Genomic DNA, 25662 nt, shown 5'->3' with positions numbered 1-25662 from the left:
GCCATAGACCTATCTTTACGAGGCGCTCACCCTTCCTTGTGCTATGTAAGAAATTACGGTATCAGAAGATTGATAACCCGGTAAGTTTCTCAAAGGCTACAATCAGCAGTATGAGTTCCCGGCTTCCTTATATAAGGAGTCTCGAGACAATCCGTTAAGCGTTGATACCTATCTGGATATCCGCCTTACCCCTGAGAAGTCGCTCGCACCTAAGGCTCTACCACGCTATGATATTAATTGCCTCTGGAAAATGGGCATTCTGAAAGGGGTTTCTAGATGATAACCTCGGAATGTGACTTGCGGCTATTGGCGCGAACCAACAATGTTCAAGACAACCTCGAATACATTAAGAGCCTTCCCCTTTCAATCTCCATATGCAGCCCTAGGACTATTCGACGTATAGGGAGGGAACTAGAATGTTCTAATCCAATCCTAACTTCTAAAGTCTTGGAAGTGCCCAGGGGTATAGAGTTCTATTCGACGATCTGGTCACTACGACCATAGCTAGCTGGGTAGGTACCTAGTATGCTGCCTGTGAAGAAGCATTAACAAGGCTGGACTATTACATGAAGGGCAATATGAATGACAGCCACGATATGAGCAGCTTCCAATACAAACTCGCATCATGTATGATGTTGGTAGAGCATCATGCCGGCACGTCACATTGATCAGGGTATTTTTTGCATGGGAGCCGTGGTGTTCATGAGCTTCACAACCTTGGATGCCATGTACGTTGCCTTGGCATTGAATCTACCTAAATAGGTAAAAGCCGAAATGCATTCGCATAGCATCTTCTCGAGTCAAGTCCTTGACGATATCCTGATATTGAAGCATTCATCATCATTCCGAGTCATTGCTCCCCCTTTTTTCCTATAACTCACTGCAGTCATGTCATTATCTTATGTTTTTTTTATATCGCTACGCCCCCCTTATGCATACCTACCCGCAATCCTTGACGAGAGGGAGAGCAACTTGTTTCAAGTAGTCTATTTAGGTACCTACCTACATAGTAAATACTGATCATCAACGTTGGTAACAAAACCTGGAGGTAGGTAATTACCTAACCAACCTACTTAGTTACAGTCCAAGTTACCAACCTTGGAAGCCAGTTACGCAAACAAGAAACCTCGGAAGACGTAAGCCAAAAAAAAAAAGCGTGAGTCACCCTACCCTTAGCTTAGCTTAGGGGCCTCGGAAGCCAGACAGACGCAGCAAGCAAGCATAAGCATTCATCATCGCATCGCCGACGGCGCCACACGTACATACATGCGTTGCAGCAAGCAAAGCATGCAATCAATCTGAAGCACACCCGCGATCAGCTGGTTCTACAACTGACTAATCTGATTTTCCCCGGCCAGGGTACCAGCGAGGCAACATCAAAGTGCCGAATCTGAGATATGCCAAGGGGGGAGGGGAGGGCAGGGGCGCAGGTATGTATGTAGCTCGTATCTCGCATAATGCCCGCCCGCGTGGACGACCGTGTAATTGTCGCATGGGATGGGAGCTGAGCCTGCGTGTGTGTGTGTGTGTGTGTGTGTGTGTGTGCGCTGCGCTGCGCAATGTTTCTGCTTTACATAGGTGGTGTAGTGTCTCTTTGCTTTACCCTACCTGCCTATACTTACATATGTATGTATATTCTTTTCGGCGAACCGAAGCGTGCAGTGGTACTGGAGAGGTGTAATAGTAGGTATGTAACTAACTACATGTGTATTGTGTACATCGATGCTCTACGGGGCTACGTCATCTCGGTATGCCCTCGTACATAGCTTCCAATGGACCCTGATTCAGCCACGCTTTTAGTTTATTTTATTTTTAACTAACTATGCCTACCTACCTATTTTTTCTTCACGATAACGAACCCGAATTCCTTCTTAGAAACTGGGCTAGCCGAGGCTCGGGAGACATGTCACATATCAAGCCAACTCAAACCCAAACAAAAAAAGGTGGCGCAGATATATCAGATTTGAGACCGGTCAGCAAGGCGGTTTTGCTGTTCTGTCAACTCTTAGAAAGAAATGTGTATCTAGATTATTAATAACCCTGAACACATCATACACAGGGTCCAAAACTTGCACATGCAAAAGGACAAGAGACAATGCTAGTTGTAGGTAGGAAGGTATGACTACCAACTAGATATCCGAAGCCTAAGTAGGTATCTTGAAGGATCCCGTGCACGCACTTAGTGCTCCAGATCAACAGCACACACACAAATATACGTACATGTATGTACTAGGTACGCACAAAGAGTACCTACCTATTAGTAGATGGACGGATGGATAGATGGATCAACGAGAGATAGATAATCATAGCGAGAGTCAAAATATGCGAAAGCAACACTACGATTTTTTTTTTATTGTGATATAACTATACCTACCTATTGGGTATCTTCTAACCTAGGTTATTGTGTATGTATGTATTCCTAGATATTTCTGATACGGCGGGCACATCCGACTAGAAAGGAAAATAAGCCGATGATTCGAGATCGAGTATCGGCCATGCAACCACCCGGAAGCGTGCGTTATCCGCTTATGGGTGGTGCATGTGGAAGGCCAGGATTGGCCTGCGAGACTCGGCGAAAAAAAATAATAATACTTTGTAATAATCAAGATGGGAGGAAGGGAAGGGGGGGGGGAGGATTATGGGTGTGGGATGTGGGATGTGGGATGGGAAGGGGAAGCCGAATCAAGGGGGATGGATATAAGATGAGATCAGAAGAAGAAGAGAAAAAGAAGAAAAGAAAAAGAAAAAAAAAGAAAGAAAGAAAGAAAGAAAACGCCTCCTTCCTGCAAGATTGCATGGAGAAATCGAGAGATCGGGTCGAGTTGCTCAGGCCGAGAAAAAGTTAAATGAAACGACAGGTCTCTTTTGCTTATTCTCTAACTATTTGTTATCTTTATTCTTATCTACATGCCCAATATAGTATGCAGGCACTTCTTCTCCTTCTCTTCTTCTTCTTCTTCTATCAACTATTCTCGGCCCGTCGGCAGCGTTTTTTCAAGACGGGTTGCGATAAGGAAGAAGGAAGGTAGAAAGAAAGAAAGACGGTAAACCAAATCCCTGACCACCAAATCCTTTCTCGTCTTTTCCCCTGCTTCTCCTGTGCGCCACCAAGTCGTAAGCTCGTGGGTAAAATGTCGCGAATAACATCATATGTGAAGAATCCGCCATCGGTTTGTGGACGGAACGACATATTACGCAACGGGAAAAGGCCAACGCATGTATGTGTGTGTGTGTGTGTAGGTATATATGTATGTGGCTTCTTGTCATAGTACAGTAAGTGGCTCATGCTAGGTTTGGGTTGAATTTGTTTCAGGGCCATCGGCTGGCTGCATCTTGCCGTGTCTCCCTTGCGTCCTTTGCGCTGCTTGCTAAGGTTGCTTGCTTGCCTGCTTGCTCTTCGCTTCGCCATGCCTCGCCTCGCTTGCTTAATCACCCACCCAGACATACATATCATCAAGACGGGAACCGCCCAAGGGAAGAGGCTCGCGCACCGTGCGTACATAAGTAAATAGATTAGGTACACCTAACTACCTTACTTTGCCTGGGTAAGTAGGCAGGTAACCTCATACATACATACTATGTAGGTATGTAAGCTACCTAGTAGCTTCAAGGACCCAACGACAACCTCGGTTGCGTAGGGCTTACATACCTTACAGCCCCGCGTGGGAACCAACTCCTTACTCGCGTGCAAGGAGCCGCGGAATGCCATCCCCTTTAGTATTGTGTAGCACGGGATGAGCCGCGACCTGGGGTTGCATGGGGGGGGGGGGGGTGGCGAGGGAGAAACCGTCTTTATTTTTGGTTACATGTTCGATCTAAGAAACCCCCAAAAAGAAATAAACAAAAAAGTAAACCCGTGCATAGTAGGTACCTACCTGGTAAGGTACCTTAGGTACTAGGTAGACAATAGTTTTGTTGCCTAGAAAGGTTTGTTGGTTCGTTCGTATGTGCGTCAGTAAAAAACCAAGCTCGAAACAATGAAACTGAAACCTATCGTGTTCGGGACCAGAGTTGTTTGCCGCTGGCATCTCACCGTAGTTACTAACCTAGGTATACCTACACATGGTACAAATATCTCAGGGTGCGTTGCACTAGTTGGGGAAGGACGGGAGAGGGGGGGGGGGGGGGGGGGGGAGGTGCCAAAGCCGGGCTAAGCCAATACGACGCATAGGATCGTGATCTTGGATATGATCTAGGAGTCTAGAAGCATATTAAGTCATTAGCTCTGGGATAGTAGAAGAGAAGGAGTCAACCATAGCCGCCATAATTCGCGGACCACCGGAGAATCGGCAAAGGGGTAATAGAGTATTCGATGGATTTGGTACCTAGTACAAGGGGGTTATAGGGAAAGGATTAGGGTGTACAGACGAGGTTCGTAGACGAGGTTCATAGAGCTCAAAGTGAGAGAAACAGCGGCGACAGCACATTACACACGTGAGCTGGTAACTACCTAGGTATGCTGGTATTTTAGGAGATGCAGTGTTTGCCGTATGTAGGTTCCTAGCTAGGTATCGGCGACCATCTACATAACATAACATTCCATCGAAACTACATAATAAGAGAGTTGGTAAAGTTACCTCTGACTAAGTAGAACCGTACAAGCTTGATGTATGGAAATGTGATGAAGTGTGGTACAATACAATACCTACCCTAGATACCTACAATAGGTACCTAGTTAAACAGCCATCTCTGATAAAGTGGTCTCTCTCGTACTACATAAATGGTTCCTTGGGATATAGTTAGGTAGTAGAAGTGATTTGCAGAACTCCCGGGCCAGTCGACAACACACCCTGGTCGCTCTTCGAACCTCTCATTTTCCAGGTGACAGGTAACAAATCTCTTTACCATGTATATCGTACCATGTACCGGTGACGAAAGGGCCCCCTTCGTCTTCGGTTATGTAGAAAACACGACGTCAAAGAGTCCCTGCTTGAACTGCCCTTCGCCCCCTTCCCTAGGTAGGTGCTGGTCTGTATTATATAGTTAGTGGTAGGTATTATTGTCAGTATTACACAGCACAGGCGGTAAAGCATAGGCGAAGGATCCTGCTGGAACGTGAAGGATACCAAAGGACAAGCTTTGGTTGGTGTGTGATGGAATACAGAGGTAGGTAGAAGGAAGCAGATCAGTCAGGTGAGAGAGATACAGAGACAGAGAGTGGTCGCTAACAGCTACCTAAGAATCATGTAGGTTAGGTATGAAGTGCCAGATCCTGCAATGCATCTATCTAACGGCGGGATTAAAGGGACCCCGATCTCATTTCATCATTTCATTCAAGGACCAGCCCCTGACATTATTTGGTGCGGTGGGCTTGGTGGGCTGCTTGTCCCATCACCACTCCTTTCACCGGAGTTTGCTGCGCCAATAGGACGTCGCCAATTCCGTCCTTCCCCCTCGTCATGATAAGCATGTTAGTTATATGTATTGTACTATGTACTAATATCGTAGTTAATAGAAGACTAGAGTTAATGGACTAGGTAATGGACTCAAGAAGTGGGCCTTTCAGTGATCGCCGGGACCAAGCCACAGCGTAGTATTCTGAGTTTCCCGAGCGTTGCATTGGGAACAGTCCCATCGCGTTTAGGTAAGGGAAGTTCATGTGACATTCCCAGATTCATTTTAGTCTTGATCTTGGCCCTTGACTTTTGAAGGAGGAGCCCTGGCAAGCTCAGCTTTTTTCTTCGTAGAAAAAAAGAGAAAAGAGAGAGAAAAAAAAAAAAGATTGGATTCCCACCCCCCCTTCCCTTCCCCTCCCCTAACTACATAATACCTTACCTTACCTAGGTATGTATCGTAAAAAAAAAAGAAGAAATCCTAGGATTGTCGATTTGGTTGCTTACATCTGTCAACGGACGTACCCGTTGCTACTTTTAGCACTGCTGAGCGTTCGATTCTACGGCTTCCTCCTTCCTCCTGTGCCTCACTAATTAGGTGTGCTTTGCTTCCCACACATGAGGTATCCGATCTCTCAAATCTCAAACTCCTGAGATAGCCGACCCACTTGCATGCCTGCCCGGCTACTATGCGTGTATTCTAGTAAAATGCTTACCTGGTACATGTACGTACTCACTTAGGTATGCATGTATGTAGTGTAGTGTAGTGTAGTGTAGTGTGTAGGTAATGTATCTATGTACTCATCAGTCGTGAGAGAAGAACTTGAAAGAACAAGGGTCCAATAATCCTGAGCCACGGAAACAGGTGGAGTCCACTGCAGAACCATTCAAAACGATGTCTGCCAACCCTGCGCGGAAATATGACCTGTCAGAAATATATTCCCAGGTCCCCCGGCGCCGTGGTGACTTGCTACACTCCGGTAAGCCCATAATACGATACGATGGGCCATGATAGGATAGGAGAGGACAGCAGGCGAAGCGAGATATGTCGTAGTTCTCTTATGCGCGTATTTTTTTTTTGTGTACGCCCGTTGCCCACACATGCCAGTATTATGTATGTATGTATGTACATATTTGGATGCGACACTATGCACATACATAGGTAACCGGTCCATGGCAGGATTACATACGTATTTACCTACCTACTAAAGTACCAAAGTAGGCGAAAGCATGAGATGGTACAAATCGCCCGAGAGAGACGTAAGAGAACGGCGGGTACCCGCTTCTGAGCGCATGCAACAGTCACTTTATGGTAGGCGGGACTCCCGAGGCCGGAAGAGTTCTATACGGCTACATCGCCGCGAGGTGAGCTAGCATCATACATATTGCATAGGTAGGTATATATGCAGGTATTGGCCGAGCGGGCTGCGCGTGGCAGGGCTATGGGGCCTCGTGTGCCCAGGCAGGCAATACATCACACCGAATACCTAGAGTAGGTATGGTATACAACCTATGTATGGGCGAATATGCACGCCTACAGCAGGGTGGGAAGGGTTGACCCGCTAACAGCCGGCTCAGCGATGGCCGAGTCGATTTCGAGCCCGAACTATTTACGAAATGCCCGCTCAGGGCCGAGCCGCTGTAGCCTCTAGATCTGGCCGAGCGAGGGAAGAAAAAAAAATAATCAGGACAAAGATGGATTGGGGGGGTTGCCATGCCATGCCTCCTTAACTCGGGCGTCGTTGTGACCTACATAGGACAAGGTGAGATAAGAAGACGACGCGTATGGACTGGAATAAGGAATTGCCCCACGCCAGATCTGAGCCCTTATACAGATCAGGCGATCACACATATTAGGTGTCATTGGTTCGCAGTCGGAGATCCAGATTTCGAATAACTAAAGTGAGCTTTTTTGTTTAGCCTAATCCCGTCAATTAGGTGGCATCTGACAGCATCGATACAAATGGATGTTTTGTTACATTATCAGCAAACTCTGTGCTAGCAATAACTACCTAGTACCTAGGTAGTAGTATATACAATGCTCGTATAAATAAAATAGATGTAGATCGGTAAAAAGGTACTACTATTGATAAAGGGATTTGGGTGGATTAAGAACGAATATTGAACAGAGATGATTAAAAAAAGGGGGGGAAGAGAAGGGAAGGGGTCGGTCATCTGCCATCTTAATCCTCATGCCCAGCAGACAAGTCTGGCTACCTACTAGATACCTACTAGGTAAAGTGATTGTGACATCACAATAATCTATGAGCGATTTAAGAGTTCCGGTGTTGAGATACATCGAACCGATCATGGGATAAGAATGGTACTAGGCGAATTGCTTGACCATCTGCATGTTGGTGTACTCAAAATGATTCTAGTTGGTACGGAGCGACGAGCGAGGATCGAGGGTGGTTGCCCTACTTCCGTCGAAGAAGAAAAAAAAAGACAAAAAAGAGAGAAGCGAGCGCGCGTCTTTTTACACTATTTGTGTTCGAAGTATCAATGGACGGACAATTATCCTCATAGAGTATCTCCGGCTTGTCACGATGAGACCATACCTCATGGGAAAGCAACGGGAGGATGGCGAAAGAAGACGAATCTAAGAATGGCAGTTTCCTACGCTACTTTTCACGAACGCGCTGGGAAATAATGGAGCAAGAAAAAGCTGGGCGCTACCGAGATTGTGGGAGCAAGGAACTCGAAAGGGGGACAAATGGCCTAGGTTAGCAAGATAACATAGATCTAAGTGGTCTGCATGTCCAGGCTGCCATTCGATCCAGATTACGCCGCAGCTTTGGGTCGATGGCTAACATTAGGTTACCCAAATCCTCCAGAGCTAGTCATACTACGCTCGCAACCAAGGTTAGGAAATCGCGGGAGCGCGGAAGATAAGTTATTCTACCGTGGTTCCGGGTGCAACGCGAGAGCCAGAAAGGAGAGATGTTTTTTGATGGTTGCCTCAGGGTCTGGCCAGTATGCCATTATTTATGTATGTACATACCTTGGCCAGTAGATACATATACATATGTAGGTAAGGTAGGAAGAGTATGAAATATACCTACAATACTAACCTAGGTATGTATATCAGAATACAGCATAACAAGTAACTAGTTACATACATCTGGATACATACCAGGAAACTTCTAAATCAGCATATTGGGCGAGCTCGTGCGACAGAGCGCGCCCAACGCAAGAACGCCTCGTGGGCTGTAAGCAAACCAATCTATCAACTCCGACGTCGTGCATCGTTGCTGCAAGTTTGACAGCTGCCCTAAAGCACGAGAATGGCTGATCTTCGTTGCAAGGTACCTAGGTAGTAGACGCCGCATTAGGTATGTACTGTAGGTATTCACTACACTATTCGCCCTAGGAGCAGACTCCTCGTACCAATAAATTGCCACGAACGGTTGCGTCGCCGTCGTTGTTGGCAAATCTATGGTATGTAGTGTAGTCTTAAGGTAGGTATGTATGTAGTGTAGGAAGGTATGTAATATGTATGCAGACTCCTGAAAGCGTCACGAATCAATATTTTGTCCAACATATACAGTGCCTGAATCGTGCATTTATTTCCATTGTCATCGCGAGAAGCGTCCCCATATGCAGCGGTAGGCGGGTACAGTGCCATCTCAGCCTGACATCGGAATCTACCATACTAGATACATGCAGCGTATGTGAGTACCGTAGCTTGGCTTCTGGTCGATATGATGGAATGGAAAAGAGATACGATGGAGAAGCTACTGAAGTATGTACCAGTAAGTAACGACACGAAGCATGTAGGTACAAGAAGTGTACAAGCGTAGAAAAAGCACTTGGACGACGGGATCTTGCTCCAGGTATCTTGACCCCTAGCTAAGTAGCGATATGGCCTGTTACATATGATGATCGCCCCGATTTGGGAGAATCCAGGGGTATGAAATCCTGAATCGGATGCAAACCCGGCAGTCTGGGGCATCTTCTGGTTTTCTAGATTTTCTAACGCTGACCAGGGCCCTTCAGATGTGGGGTCAAACTCGAATGATTCGAATGCACGAGCTGACCAGGTTTGTCCATGGCGGTGGATAGATAAAGTACACATCTTGTACCTCACCATCCCTCATCGTGTGGGTACATGTACATATCCTTCAGGGCTCAACTCCAGAGTCCAGACAACCCATCTAACTCTTGCCATTGACTGCCATGTAACTTATGTAACTGACCTACATTTATAGGTATGCTTCTATGGCATTGTATACCTGTGTAGGCAGGTATAATACAATAATTCCATATTGTATTATAACACTTACGTACCTAGGTTAGGTATGTACGTAAGTGAGTAAGAAAAGACACCGAGTGTGCTCCGAGTGCATAATGAGAACAAATCCCGAAAAGCTTATATTCAAGCCACTTAAATTAATAGCTCTCGCTCTTCTTCAATGGCACAACACAACCATCGAGTTCGCTTTGTCCATATGATATGCAGAACGGGTATTGGCCGACATACCCGCACCCGTTTGGGGAGGGGGACCAACCCGACAATACCCAATAATATAATACGATAAAGTACCTTATTTATGTTAGTTAGTACATAATATCGTCGACACCAGGTGAAGGAGAGCCGGTCGGACAGACCGAGAAGACGTATTAAACACCCACCTTCGGTACTCGTTCACCCAAGTCTTTCCCAAGCCCACTCTGGCACTCCAGTCTCTCACCGTTCTCGTCAGGTGGGTCTACGCTATGTGTTGTTATGTTAGTAATTTGGCATTAGTTATATGTACGGAAGTTATGCTATTGAGGGCAGCAGGACTTAATTCCGCCAATCACTAGCCAGACAGCTAAGCAAACCCTTTATCATGGGGTGATTTTTTCGTTAAACGGGCGGACCGAGCGTTTCACGCTGGCAGGCTGGCAGGCTTCGGACGTCTCTCCAAGTGGAGACATATTTAATAGTAGAATCGTTGAACGTTGGGAGGCCGTCGAGGCGGGTTAGTATTGATCTATCTTAGCTCACTTGGCGGCACTTCAAGTGTGAAACCCAACCACAAAAAGATAAAATCGTTACAGACTGATAGACAGACTGCTTGTGTGCATGTATGTATAAGAGATATAGCCAATAAAACCTTAGTAAGCACCCATCGATGCTTACATATCTACATCTCTTTGGATATAGTTACATACATACACGTATACGTACGTCTAGGTAAAGTGTATAAGTCGTGCGTACATACTTGTAGATCTGTGAGTGTATTAAAACAGTCTGGCTTGGCTGCCTCGTACTATATCTCGTACTATTTGCTAGGTCTGACTTTAAACCAAACGGCTCGTGCCGGCAGTGTAGCTAGGCAGATGTTTTCAGGTTTCGTAGGCAGTCTTGACGAAAGGCTATTCTTGTGTATGACAGGCGGATATAGATAGAACACACTATATCATAACCTACTAAGTATCTTATACTACGTAGGCAGGTAGGTATGTATCATGATAGTAAATATCAGGATATGTATATGTATTTTCGAGGGGTAATATGTTCAACCAACACGTGCGAAGCAAAGAGGGGTGCGCCTTGTCGCTAGTCATAAATCGGCATCTGGTCTCGATTAATCGATCTTGTATCTTGATTTTCCGGGCGTTTCTAGATTCGCGATATGTGGCCGTCGGGTCGCATTAGGACGTCATTCGTACAAAAATTACAAGTGACATAAAATCGTATATCCGTGCGTTTGGATATCGCTGAGCAGCAAGAGGGCAAACCAACGCCAAACAAGGTTGGTCACACATTGCAGGCCGGAATATTTCCTTGATGTTCGTGTATTTTCTAAGCCCCATACGCTTCAAGGTTGTACTTGGACGTTTCCTCTGTAGGTACATAGTAGTGGAAGGATTCCGCGTAGCGTGGATACGGATACGATACCTAGTAGCTGTATGGTCCCGTACCCATATGTGGTATTACGGGTTCTACATACTTAATGTAGTCCAACTATATGTGCTGGGGACCCGTTAGACATACGTGGCCGACAAGAGTCGATGTTATAGCGACCTGTAAAGTCATGTCCTTTCTGGTGAAGTATACACGTGCGCGGCTCGGTGGATATGTTTTCAATGTCGGCTGGTATAGCATGTCGTTTTCTGCAGAGGCTCTACCATATAAGGTACTTGCATACCTAGTACGTATACTTAATTGAAAGCGGCATGTCTGTATACATATGTACTTCAAGTTGCATACATGTATTTACCTCTGCATACACAATACATACCTTAGGTGCTAGGCAGGCAGGTAAGTATGATGTATGGCCAAGTAGATGATGCATTGCTTGTATTTCGCACCTATGAAAATCAGTCTGGGGAAGAAAGGATGACTTAGCTTGAGCTTGGAGGTCTCACAGCTACATATGTATGGAGCTCCAAGGTTGAACTGAACACACGAGACAGTTGATAGTTTGCTTCTCATGCACCCTCCAAGACTTCAACGTTCTGCCCTCAACTACACACCTATATGTATATGTAGGTATACTGTATACATAGAGGCAACAACACACATGTACATTTCGGTAACCACGTACATTTTCGATTACATCTTCGTACCGATAGTGATTAATGATGCGGAACTTGTTAGGCACTTCAATGTTGTCCTACGACATAATATCGAGAACCCCGATCCTTGATGCAGCACAGCAAGCAAATGTCTGGACATACAGGAGGTACTACATAGTAGTATATAATAGCACAGGTGTTGCTATTTCTAGTCGGCCGGTTCAAGTTGCCAAGTTACCTGTCAACGATATCGGTCGCTAATCTGTCAAAACAAACCAATCTGAATGCAAGATCTCCGATAATTGCTTAGTGACATGGGAGGGGCGCAAGGAAATCTAGCCGAAAACGAGTCCCTGATCGATTAATTACACGCTAGCCGTAGTCGAACCATCTGTCCACATGGTTCCCCAAATCTGACCAAAACCCCGGGATGAGATGGTGATCGTGGATTGGCTGCTGTAACTGTATGTATGTATTGCATAGGATGACGTGAGTTATTGCTGATAAGTATTGATATTTTTAAAATAGCTGACTGTGAAGATGGAAAAAAAGACATAGAGATAGGAAATGAGACACAGATAAAGAGACCATTGATGTTGTACAATTTACAATTAACGATGAGAATGGATATCAATCATGATGTCTCGCATAATAATAGGATAAAAGGGGGGAGTGAAGCCCAAGACATATTAGTAATAATTATGGGCTATTCAATGGAAGGTACTTCAAGTTATGAAGGCAGGTACTAGGTACAGTACATATGTACTTCTACTTCATATATGTACCTAACCCAGTACCTTGCTAGACCTAGATTATTAGCTCAATTCCTAGCACATGTGAAACGACGTGTAAAATACTATACCTTACATAGTAGGTATAATATCTACATATACCCTTAAGGCTAGTACCGATTTACTAACATTAATACCTTTAGGTAGTCTGTACCTATTCAAGTTATCCATGGATGTAGTTATGTGGAATAATAAAGTTTCACTAATGATAAACTTGAACTAATACACCGTAGATAGAGAAGACATGTATTCTCCGATGTACCTGTCACTGACGGTTGCATACATATGTTCTTAAGGTGAAAATAGTGTAGAGGCAAGATTTAGCGGGCCATATTCATCGTTGTAATCTAGATTCGATCTTCCCTTCACTTAAATCTTTAGTCTGGGTAACAAACATCAATATGCCGGCGATAGTAATTGCCTACCTAAGTAAGCACTTCACATTTAAATGACCTATTTGATCTAATTTATCTATTCTTATCTTAATTTCAATGTTCCTAATCCTTAACTGGTATACGATCACTGACATTTCTCGTAACATTGAAAGTATTACTACGTAGTACGTAGTAGGTGAAGAATAGAAAAGACTTCGAAGTCTAGAAAATTTTTGATTGATAGTCCCATAATTAATACAACGTAAGTGATCTTAAGGGAATTACATAGTACTACATAGTATACATATGCTTGTATAAGGCTGCGTATTCGGCAACATGGTGGACGTAATCATGCTACCACGCGGTTCACGCCTACTACATAAGGTATCATAGAATAATGAAGTTATTGACACAATTCAACTAGGCTTTGTGATCTACACAATATATGCGTACATGGCGTGTTGATTGTAGTATCAGCACCTATTTGTTTCTTTCAAGCTTGTTTTGTTAGGTTTCGGGCAAAATTGCATTAATGCGCATACTGAGGAAACAGCAGAATTTGCATATTAGCCTTACGGTTGAAATTGCACGCCTGGATGCCTAGGTGAATCCCCAGTAATTATTCCAATGCTTAATATTGTAGTTATAGGGGCTAACTGATGCCATAGTAAGTCCTAGTAGGCGTCATTCATTCCTTCGTTGAATCATCAAGTTGAAATAAAGTGTCAATCGGATGAAATAAGGTTGAAAATAAGCAGGTAGATGCAGGGCGGCATTGGTGTGTATTCTTCCAAATCTACCCTTAGAGTACACCTCGGTAGTTGCTTATAAGGGTGTAAGATGGATGAGATAAACTTCAATCATTGATGCTGACAGTTTGATAGCGGTACATATTAGGGAAATATTCAATGCATAACAGACTGTAACTGGAAACATGAACCCGGTCACGTTAAAGGATTGTACCGTGTACCTTTTCTCAGATATTGCTTCGCAGATTTGACGGTACTAGCAGAGTACACAAAGACTCGGCAACCTACAGCCGCTCGTCCCCGTCAAACTCTCCCCACCTGCTTAAAGTAAAGGCAGTCTTCGACGGCTACTACACTGGTGACTGGACTGTTAAGTACATAGGGCGCATAGGAAGGGATAGCCCCACAGTCCCATAAATTCCTAGCAAGATCCATCTGGATCCATCTAACTATATGTAGTTGACTACGCGAGCTACGTAGCTGCGTACTCTGTACAAGTTGCCTACTAGGACTACATAATATGTAGGTATTCAAGTACCAAGTACTAGATACCACTAGTACCTAGTACCATGCAGTACGTATCCTACCTACAGGGAGCATGGTACCTAGCAATAATCAAAACAATAGCCTCTTGCGTTTTTTTTATTCTTTCTTTCCTTCCGCAGTACATCAGACCCTTGCAAAAACACATGCTCGCCATGTTCTTTCGTAACTCCATCCCCCCCGGTCCCATGTCCACCCTGTCGCCCGAATCTCACATTGGGCCAAACAAGTAACGATGTTCGCATGCAGTTCCATTTGACCTTGTATGTCTACTACATTGTATTATGTATGTATACAAGGTTAATAGGGCACCCGCATATTCCTAGTTGTTGTTCCTACTTACATGTATCCGGTACATATAGCAGGTAGTTGTGTCCAACAGCGGAGTCCTATCCGACTTTTGACGCTGTGAGACTCAACTCAGTGCTGTTACCAGCTTCAAGGTGTTATGTTTTGGTCAGATCAGACTTTCCTTTACCTGCCTAAACATACCTCTATTTATATGGAGTATTATGTAGGCATTATGGGTATGTTCTATGTATCGTAAACGATGCGTAGGCATGTACATGTTCGAGGCCTTGGCCACCCCTTACGAGGTACGAGGGTTTGTCACCGAGAGATCGTCATAAGGGTCGGGTCTCTTAGACGTACCAAATCTCCCCCAATCAGAACCGACTTTTTGAAGGAACCCCCCGGTCATTCTACCGCCCATCTCATCTTCGATCTGAGCTGCCAAAGGGTTGGCGACGATGCTAGTCGATGGGTCCTTATTGGGTCCCTATCGCCACCATGGGCCCTGGTAACCCTCACCGTCTAGCAGCCCTGGATTGGCAAAAAGTGGTGCCACCTTATTTCGCTGTGAGGATAATGGCGTGACCTGGCAGGTTTCGGGACTCGTCATTCTCATACAAACCAAGTGCTATACCTATACCGTACAGTACCCAAGTTTTGGGCTGTCGGGAGCGATCCGTTCGCATTCAGATTTGCCCAGAAGCCCCCAGTGACATGGGCTACCTGCTCTGCCAGCCTGCTACTGTACCTACCTAGGTAGGTATCTTTAAGGTTGTTTTGAGAAACAAGAGATCGTCATCTAGGCGATCATACCCGGCTGTATGCTATGTATTATTACCATTGCCAGCTATTACCTACCTAGGTCAGTACAGTCTACAGTCTATGAACCTTGCTCGCATCGGCCCAAGGTCTGTTTAATCCCTCTACATAACCCTTTTAACACATCGTGCAGGACCTTGTATACCGACAACGGGCGATAGGTAGAGACCTACATGCACATGTATGTAGTCGTCACGTTCAAATGCTCAATGCTCAATGCTGTAACAACTGGTCACAGTATGTGGGTAACAAGCTTAAATGTTACATAGGTTAGGGTGTTTATCTACGATATTACGATATTAAGAGATCCAAATCCCAGATGCAGATGTCTTTTTCTCGAAAGGTGGGGAGAGCAGTGCTCCCTCTAACCCTACCGACCTACCAGCTGCCTACCCCCAGGATTCTATCAGAACCGAAAGTCGCAGTACCAACTGACTGGCCGTGAGCCCTGACTTGTGAGATTTCGTACCCTTGTCCTGACTACATACCTGGTAGTGTATGTATTTCGTCCCCGTCCCCCCCACTTCAAGTGACCCAGGCCAAAGTCTCCGTACTGTGGTTGCTGTACATTCAATAACTAGTACTAGGTAAATTGGTAGAACAGGGGTATCTAAAGTTATGTACACGACAGGCTTGGTGTTCCTTATTACACATATTTGCCCATCTACCTACGTATGGTGTTGTACATTATACAGTAGTAGCATACATTTCGCTGCAATCTGCGGTGCTTGTTTCTCAGAACTCCCATAATACAACACATCACCCACATTCTCGTCATTTGCTTTTTTGAATCTTTTTTTTTTCTTTCCTCCTTCCCAAACCAATGTCACGAGACTCAAGTAACGTTTAGGAATCGAACAAATACCTAGAAATCTTGGCTCAATTACGACACCCTACGTTTATGGTACATGTAGTCTCTTAAAACTACTTACCGTACTACTCGTATCTCCAACAAATACTTCACTTTATCTTGTATTTATTCCCCTCGGAAGGTCACTGCCTCGAGCGTGCTGTCGTAGTACCCAACAACGCTTGTTGATCCGCTCATAAAAGAGTACCCTCTTCTCAACCACGGCCCACGATTTGGCAACCCGAGACAGGTCATAATTCATAGTAAGAGCTGCTTAGCGACTTGCGCTCGCCTACAGGTCGAAATCCAAATCCCACGGTCTATTTCGGTCGATATACTAGACCCACTTTGTGGTTACGTCAAAAGGTAAGAATTTCAGGAATGTCTTAAAGGGAAATCCGCGCCGCCACTATCCAAGGCTGTTTGGTTTGATGTCTCGTACCTATCTATACAAAGCCTTCTTCGCCTTGCTCCAAGGGAAAAGACGAGAGAATTCTATACCGGTCCCAATAAACCTCCTTCCCATTCCGCCACAATCATGCCTAATCTGAATTTTTTCTAATCAACCAAAACCCGAAGACAGAATTTGATATCCTAACGCCACATCTACGTGACTTTCGGTTGTTGGATAGGAACTTTCTTCGAGTTTGTCGTAGGTGCATGTCAACTTAGCCTCGATATAGCTCGTGGTACCGAAACTCGCCTGACTCGATCACCTCCTCCACCATCGTCCCTCACCCACCCCCCCTTGCGAAACGTCTGCAACAGCTTTACCGCCAGTAACATAAGCCCTTGAAGCTACGAGTAGCCTCGGGAACTCAGATGTATGAGCCGTTCTAGCTGATCGGTTGGAGATTTTGGTACCGCCGTTGGTAGTAGTCCCGCTATGGAAACGGGAGAATCTGGCACTAGGCAAAGGTCCGTTCTTATTTAGAGCCACTCGGCTCTAGTGTGCCCGGCATCGTTTAATCGAATTCAAGTTGATCAGTATCTCTATTCTCAGTGGTTTTACCTCCGCTGGCAAAATTGACATCTACGGTCAGCGTCTTCCAGGGCCAACAGATCGACACAATCGCGAAGTGCCAAGTATGGCAGCTACGGCTCTAATGAATCCAGCTCCGGCATATCACAAACCGCCTTTTCCACCTTATCATCAACCACCACCCACAATGCCTGGCATGATTTCGCCTGGAGAGAGTAGGAGGACGCCCAACGAGACGGAACCTTCGCAGCGGCAATCTCTTCCATCCATATCAGAAGTCTTCTCAAGTGCCAAGCCCAGTCACTACTCACCAGTAACCCCCACAACATTAGCTGGTCCTCATAATCTCCCTCCTCCCCCGTTGAGGTCAGAGCCGCCGCCCGACTCGCGATCGACACCACAACACGAAGACAAATTTTACCGTTACCCGCGGTCAGACGTTGGGCCTCCGCCAGGGCCTCCAGGTCCTTCAAGCTCGGCGTATGCATACTCTGAGCAACGCGATCCTACTAAGCCTCCAGAGCCCATACCAAATAGCGGTCACACGAATCCGCCTCCCCCTCATGTTTCTTATCCACCAGGCCAATACCCATTACCCCCGGCCCCAATTTCACCACATCACTTGGGCCATTCACTTCCTCCATACGATCAACACCGACCACCATTACACAGCGATGAAGATTATGGGATGCATCGGAATCGTTATGATTCCAACACTTTGAATCGGCATTTTGAGTCGTGGGGTTACCAGGATTGTCTCAACAAGGTCAGTTTCTCTTGGTTCAAAATATCTTCTTCTCCGTAGCTGACGGATACAGCAGTTAGTGTGGACGTCGAGGACGGTTTGCAATTTCGCCGAGGCATATAGTAAAATTGCTTCAGAGCAACACGGCGGGCAGCCTATACCGGAGCGACTCCCCACCGACCAAGAAGTAGCGAGCATGCTTGGGAACGTAGAGTTCATCAAACGTTCCTTCGAAAATCTCCGAGAAATGATCCAACATAATATAGCGACTGAGAAGGCACGAGAGGGTCGGGGAAAAGGGCCATACGAAGGAGATGATGACATGAGTATGTACGGCGATGGCATGAAGCAACCGTACGGGCTCAGTGAGGTCAAGAAGCGGCGAGGTGTAAGTGATTCCCATTCAACTACACAGATGCACTGGAAAACTCACCATTCGCAGCGCGCAGCACCCCCCGGCCGATGTCATAGCTGTAACAGAATCGATACCCCAGAGTGGCGACGAGGACCGGACGGTGCGAGGACATTGTGCAATGCCTGTGGGCTTCACTATGCCAAGCTTGAAAGGAAGCGTCAGATGGAGTCACGTTCAATTCGACCGAAAGCTGTAGAAGAGCGAGTATGAGCTCAATGTGTCTAGCAGACCTACTTTCTAAGGGACAGTAGTGTACGGCACGAGCAGTCCTGGCTTGTATAAGAAAATCAAACCAAGCGGCATACAAGATCAATCTGGAGGATATATGATCCTGGCCAGACGGCATCTCGTCATTATTTATTCACCCGATACCCCGACATTCATCGAACTTAGCATCGGCAAGCAGACATCATTATGTCTCATTCCGAAATATATATAACTCTATTATATATATATACATACACCTATATACATATATAAATATGTTACGTTATCATAATATCCGACTCGAAGCCACCTTCAAACGTTTTTTGTTCTCGAAACGGTCAGATTTCGTTGTATATACCCCATCTGGACTGAAGGACTTGGGAGGTCATGTCAGGGCATTTTTCGGCGTCTGGCTGTTTCGCGATTCATTTTCACACTATTTTTTACTCATCTTTTTTGGGCTTTTATCGACATTCTAGCGAAGAGGACTGGCTAGGTAGTGGGGGTTACACATCTATGGGAGTTAACAACATTTTTTCGCACATGAACAGCGTAAGAGGTACGATTTTGCTCGAGGCACGCCCTTAGAATTGCAAGAAAAAATCAACGCATTTCTATGGTGAAATAGAAAGGGATGGATAAGGAGTTGATTTTTTTTGTTTTGTTGTTCATCCACACAATATTTCTGGAGATCGCGGACGGAAAGCTCTGGCTTTTTTCTTTCTTTCTCTTTTTCAGAACCCACCCAGTACTGTTAGAGACGAGCTCTGAAAATCCAATCACACCCACCCCTATGATCACCAAGAAGTGGCACGATTATCTATATGAATATTCATTTCTGTGCTAGCTTTCCTTGCATTAGGAATTCTACGTTTTGAGTCTGCTATTTAATATAAAAAAAAACTTACAAATAAAGATGATTCTTGAGTCAAAAGTTCTCCCGTTGTGGCTGGCCTCTTGGGTTGAAGCCGTTCGTGCACTTTTTGAGCCAGCAGTTGGTACAGCGACTCCAGTCCGTAGCTTGAATTGATTATCCACATAGATACCTAGTAGGCACCTAGCACTTTGCTAGACAGCCTAGACTATAAATAGGTACCTACATGTACTAGGTAGGGTAGGTCTGGTAGGTATATAAGAGGGAACTCCTCATGTATCCATGGATGTGTATGCACCACCCACATATTCAAATCGTAGACCACATGCCTACACAGATAGACGTTAGCGGGCAATCATAACAACTAATGACATGATCAGTACATCAAACGTAGGTAGGATATGTAGGTTAAAAAAGGCTTAACTTCCATTCCATCCCACAATATTTCCCTTTTCGCCTAACGTCTATTAATGTACATGTAACTTATGTAGGTTTAAAAAAAAAAGTCTCCCAGCATATCGCTATCCGTGGTACAAGGACGTTGGGAAACCTGTATGGCTACCTAACGTAACTGGAGCCGTGTCAACAATATGTATGTACCTAGGGTAGGTAGGTAGGCATGTAGCAAAATGCCTATCACCGTCTCTTTTCCTGAGATCTCTCTCTTTCTTTCTTTTCTTCTACCTCTATTTCTACCTTTCTATACATATGCATATAGATCTCTCTCCTTTACGCTCTATTGTACGTAGGTAATGCGGTGACATATAGCAACACTCCCCCTGTTTGCGGATCCTATATACATACATAGAAGCCAACAAAACGCTTTGAAGGGAATTGAAGGCACTTACTTACATGCCTATGTACCTACCTAAACATACATACATGTACACGTATGTGTACCTAGAAGAAGGGAACCGGGGGTACGTCCATAGAAAAGCACATAACGATGATGATATGTACATACATACATACATACATACATACATACATACATACATACACACATACATACATATGTATCTGGGTTGAGGCGTTTCTGGGCGATGATGGCAAGATGCAGCTCCTAAAGCACGCACACGACGCAGGCGCACCCACGCAGCGGGAGACCGGGGTTTGAGGGGATGGGGAGGGGACCTCTCACACTCTCTCTCCCTCCCTCTCTGTGTGTCTGTCCTGCTCGCTCTCTCCACAGATGCCGTGCGACGTGACCTGTCAGATTGATGACATGCGTCTCGAGCTGCTGCTGCTGCTGCTGCTGCTGCTTCGGCCGGCGTCGCTATGTATTGTACGTACTTGGGTACTTACGTAGGCCAGCTACTAACTATGTAATTAGAATCAGATTATGTAGGGTATGTAACTATTGATCTAGGTAGCCCTGAAGGTACCTGTCATAAATAACATTGAAATCCACAAAGCGTTGATGGTCTTGATCCGATGCTCCGAAACCGAGGTTCTAGATGAGTATACTAGGTTAGGTATAGTTATACGTAAACTAACCTAGTATATATCAATGTCTATGTAGTTAAGTGACTGGTCGGATGGATGGATGGGATGGGATGGGTGTATGACTGACTTTCTTAAGATCTACCTCTATCGCTAGGCAAGACGTCGTCACATCAAAGATTAGCGGAATAATATTGGCCAGTAATTGAGAGCGCTGCTGATTCCCAACCTATAAGTACATACATACATACATACCTACCTGGTATACATGTACATAGGCAGCTAAGGGTTATGTACCTAGATATGGTAGGCCGATTTGAATGAACTTCAATATTAGGGTTGGCAGAGGCTGTGAGACATGTGGACCTGACCTGAGACCTCAGGGTCCTGCCCGCCGACCCTCCTACCCTCCTATCCACTGCACATTATGTAGGTAGGTCAGTATGTACATAGACGATAGGTCTTTCTTGCGTGCGTGGCTGGCACGAATCGAATTGGCACCCACCCACCTCGATATGCCCACGCCACTCTCTAACCAAGGTAACGACTACATATGTAATTATTGGCTAAGAACGGGGGCTGCTTGCCTGCCTGTTAGCTACACATGATAATATATGTACCTAGGTTAGGTTCGTCGTAAAACACCCATCAGAAACCTCCCACCTCGCCGCAACCCTGCAGCAAAGAAAAATGCCTAGGTTAGTGTGTATCTAACTGGATAGGAGATTAGGAGATGAGATGATCTTAGCAGAATCACCATTATCGAGATAACCTTTCGCCAGCACAGCCCAACAGGCGTTATTATGGGTTATCTGTTAGGCCCAATCTTTACTAACGAGAAAAGGGGAGAGAGAGGGAGAGATGTGTGCGTGCGTGGGAAACCAAAAAAAAAAAAAAAAAAAAAAAAAAAAGAGGCTGCAGGGTCTACGGTGCCGCAAGCCTACCTACAGGATCGGGACGAAAATGCGTTAGAGAGCTCATTCGCGATCGAGCCAGTCGGTCACCTGTAATTTACATACAGCGACCTCGCAGTACAACCACCAGACTGAACGAGCCAATGATATTGCCAGGTACCTACCTACCTATATATATCTATGTACATAGGGATGAGATTTATTGTACATATATTTTCATCTTTCTAGATCAAGAGTAAGAGAAATCGAGGAGGTAAGTTATCTGCCTACCTATGTATAGCGTTTTCATCTTTCAATTCACATATACATACTTATTTTTCAGGACCTAGGTACTAACGAGGCAACCTGTAGGTGTGGTTTCCCTCATGTATATTTATGTATGCACGGTAGGTATGTATGTAGGTTGTGGACCCTGCGGCTCATATATATAACACTGCGCGGGGGGGTCTTGCGCCTGAGCCTCCCATGCAAGACCTCCCAACCTACCTTAGATATCTACATTCATACATACCTAGATGCCAAGCTAGGTGTGTGAGCGCAATGCAACAAAGACTAGTTAGCTGGAAAGCCGTTGCTACACAGCACACCACAGCACACCAAGACGCCCTGCCCGCCGAGGGCTATTCCGGGGATGTACGTTAAAAAGGGTGATTGCATCTACGCCCCCCACTCGCTCGCTCGCTCGCTCGACATAGTTTCTTTCCTTTTCATGCGTTGGATGCGGGAAGACGCAAAGGGGGGTTTGTTTTTTTGGTGGTTGGTGGTTTCCGGTGGGAGGTTGATGTTGTTAGTTAATCAAAATCAAAAAAAAAAAAGCATCGGCGGATATATGTAGGTGTTGAGAGACCGAGAACTTAAAAAGGAAAAGAAAAGGTTGGAAGGGGGAAGAGGGCAAAGAAGGGGATAAAAAAAAAAAAGAAAGGGACGATGTCACAGGCAGATCGCTTGATCGTTCGTCGCTCACTTTGCCTCCCCATCCTCTGGCTCTGTTTTGTTTCACAGTGTTCCACGGATGCACCGACTAACCTACCTGCCTACCAATACTTACGAGGTAGCCTAGTAGAGAGAGGGAGTAAAGAGAGGAAGGAGGGAGGGGTGCTTTGGTCTGTTGGTTATCCAGTTGGTTGATAAGAGAATCAGGTTCAACGTCGCTAGGAAGTTTCGGATCTACCTACCCACGAGTGTAGGTTTAGATCTCGTCCGACGTTCCAACAAACAGCCCGAGACGGTGAACCCATACCTACGGTAAGTCCTTTCTTGGAGAAAAAGGAGGCGGAGGTAACTAGCTGCCTAGGTAGGCGGCCTCTTAGGCAGATTCGAGTGATTCTTTACCAAAGATGATGAAACAAATGGCTTTCTTCCCTCCCCTTCAATGTCGTATAGGCCGTGGTCTAGTTAGTATACAACTCCGAAAACTATCACGGGATACGGACTAACAGATCTGCTGTATACCTAGATAGTAAGTAGCTAGCTTCCCAGCTACCTACATATGTAGTAGCGTGCTTGGCTGAGGCCGGCCAGCGGCAAGTCACATGCAGCGGCGCCAATACTACCTACTACCTACCATGGTATCCTTCGCCCCGTGCATTAAGCCGCATCGTATGCCGCCTATCTACTTCGAAGTCGGCCTCGATGCAACGTCGGGTTTTGTCTAAGCTAAGCTCCTGTAGGTACTAGGCTAGGCAGGCAGTGCCCAGGAGGAGCTCGTTGGCGCGGGATCATTTTGTGTGTGTGTGCGTGCATGTGTCACGGTAAGTAGGTAGGTAGAAAAAAAAAAGCCACCATCTCGAGATCGGTCACTGGCTGCATGTATGTGTGCGATCTCTCTTACCATCCTATCTATCTATCTATCTATCTATCTGTCTTCATCGGTGTAGCATGCCGATTCGCTAATGCGTATAATTTGAAACCTTTTTCGTCGATATATGTATACCACGCATCTTCCTCTGGTTGCTATGACCCACGCCGACACCGAGCCGAGAAAATCTCGAGGTTACGCTGCCTTCCTACCTACCTACTACCTAATTAGTGAGTATTCAAAGAAGAGTGAATGAATGAATCAGCGTTACGTGGCTCTCTGCCTATACCTACCTACTTGCTACATGTAGGTAAAATACCTAATATCAATCATTGATGCCATTATGGTTATACACATGTACCGTAGATAGGAGAGAGAAAACGTCACCGAAGTTGTCTCTCTCACGTGGTCACCCCCTATCCCCGCATCATCAAGGACTAACTAACTAACGCATTGCATGGATAAGTTGGCTAGATATTAGTACTGGCAGACTAGTATCTATGACTATCTAGATTGCAGTCTCTCCATCTCGGTCATGTGTAGATCAGTCCGTTGCTCGGGCTAGATACAGTTAGGGTTCTTTTAGGACTCAACTTAACCTTAGGTACCTATCTAGTCCCCCCCCCCCCCCTTTTTCTTTTTCCTTTTCCCCACAGCCGTTCGCCGTTAGATGTCGTCCGATCTTACAGTATGCATTGCCGAGATACCTTATGTACCTGCTAGCTTGATAGTATCTACATCAACCTTTTTCTTAGCTTACCTACCCGACACACAGAAACTCTCCTTTTTCTATTTATTGCTATATTTTTATGTTGTATTTTATCTTCTTTAAATTTAGGTTATACGCTATGCTACGTGTGCAGATGCCACTGTGGATGTTAGATTAGGTTGGGTAGCAAAGTACTCTATGACCCTTATAAACAGCTGAAGCTGATGACCCTTTCACTCACCCCCTGAGCGCACGCATGCCCGAGAAGGAACATGAAGCAGCACAGCGATGTCCTCGTTCATCCATCTACATATGATAGCTCTCGGGACTGGCAGACCCGGCGACACACGGCGGCTGCTGGTAGTAAGTGCCAAGATGATATTGAGCTGTCGATGTAGGTAGGCAAGTTATGTGTCGTATAGTATTGTAAGTCATGAGTGAGCCCCTTTCCCGCACATCTCGCATCGTACACATCTAAGACACAATCGATCCGTGACTCATCCTCACGTCAATTAAGGATGATCCTGTCTTGTGTCCAACGTAACGCATACATTTTTTTCTTTTTGGCGTTGGGAACCTTAAGTTGAACAAACATTGGATGGGGCTATGTATGCACCTATCTATGTATGTTAGATCGGGGGTTCCTAATTAGCTTCCTGCTATAATACATACATGATCTCCATCTACTATATCTAGAGTATCATCATTCCGTTGGCCGGGCTAATCCAATGGGCTAATTAGGTAGATGCTTTGCCAGGGGTTACTGATGTAACCCCGACTTACATACATATATCTCACTACATAATGTACCCGCTATGTATGTACCTGTTTATGAAAAGGTATAGAATACATTTTATTAGTATGTGCCCCATTAGACTTTAAGTAGGCAGGTATCCGGGCTGTTTATTCGTAGACACCCCCCCTTTGTGTAAGCGTACTTAGACACGTATAGTTCGGGGCGGCTCGTCTCGAGCTTCCCTTATTGCCCTCACTACCCTACTAGGTTGAGTAAGTGTTAGGAGCTATGCGAGATGAGCCGATGCTATCGCCCGATCTTTTTATGCTTACCTACGTATAAGTCCAGTTGTCTAAGATCACGAGTCACAAAAGAGGGTTCAGCGCGTAGCAATGTTACAGGAGCTAGGCTAGATACCTACCTCTTCTAGGTAAGTGAGCATACTAACCTACCTAGTAGGTATCTTATCTCAATATCCGACAATCCGAGGAAAGACGCGGAGGATGGCTTACATACATACATGTAGTCAGATAGAATACTGGGTACGTACATATATCTCAAGCAAAGACTCTCCAAGTACAG

The 25662-nt window shown here is 45.4% G+C and overlaps 3 protein-coding genes across 3 annotated transcripts; 2 read left to right on the top strand and 1 right to left on the bottom strand.

Annotated features, from left to right (window-relative positions):
• Positions 1–2722: 2722 nt before the first annotated feature.
• Positions 2723–3740, bottom strand: GGS25DRAFT_498800 (uncharacterized protein). The gene has a single exon (XM_049261733.1). The coding sequence runs from the start codon at positions 3500–3502 to the stop codon at positions 2963–2965; it is 540 nt and encodes a 179-aa protein (XP_049114620.1). The 5' UTR covers positions 3503–3740; the 3' UTR covers positions 2723–2962.
• Positions 3741–6380: 2640 nt separating this feature from the next.
• On the top strand, positions 6381–6740 carry GGS25DRAFT_365892 (uncharacterized protein). The gene is made up of 2 exons (XM_049258151.1): positions 6381–6495; positions 6553–6740. The coding sequence occupies exons 1-2, from the start codon at positions 6435–6437 to the stop codon at positions 6705–6707; spliced, it is 216 nt and encodes a 71-aa protein (XP_049114619.1). The 5' UTR covers positions 6381–6434; the 3' UTR covers positions 6708–6740.
• Positions 6741–17258: 10518 nt separating this feature from the next.
• On the top strand, positions 17259–18190 carry GGS25DRAFT_498788 (uncharacterized protein). Its single transcript, XM_049261732.1, has one exon. It carries the CDS (start codon positions 17346–17348, stop codon positions 18042–18044), a length of 699 nt encoding a protein of 232 aa, XP_049114618.1. The 5' UTR covers positions 17259–17345; the 3' UTR covers positions 18045–18190.
• The last annotated feature ends 7472 nt before the right edge of the window (positions 18191–25662 follow it).

Source organism: Hypoxylon fragiforme, assembly GCF_022984875.1.
Source record: "Hypoxylon fragiforme strain CBS 206.31 chromosome Unknown GGS25scaffold_7, whole genome shotgun sequence".
Classification (NCBI taxonomy): domain Eukaryota; kingdom Fungi; phylum Ascomycota; class Sordariomycetes; order Xylariales; family Hypoxylaceae; genus Hypoxylon; species Hypoxylon fragiforme.
The sequence above is the reverse complement of the archived record's forward strand: the minus strand, read 5'-3'. Positions and strand labels throughout refer to the sequence as shown.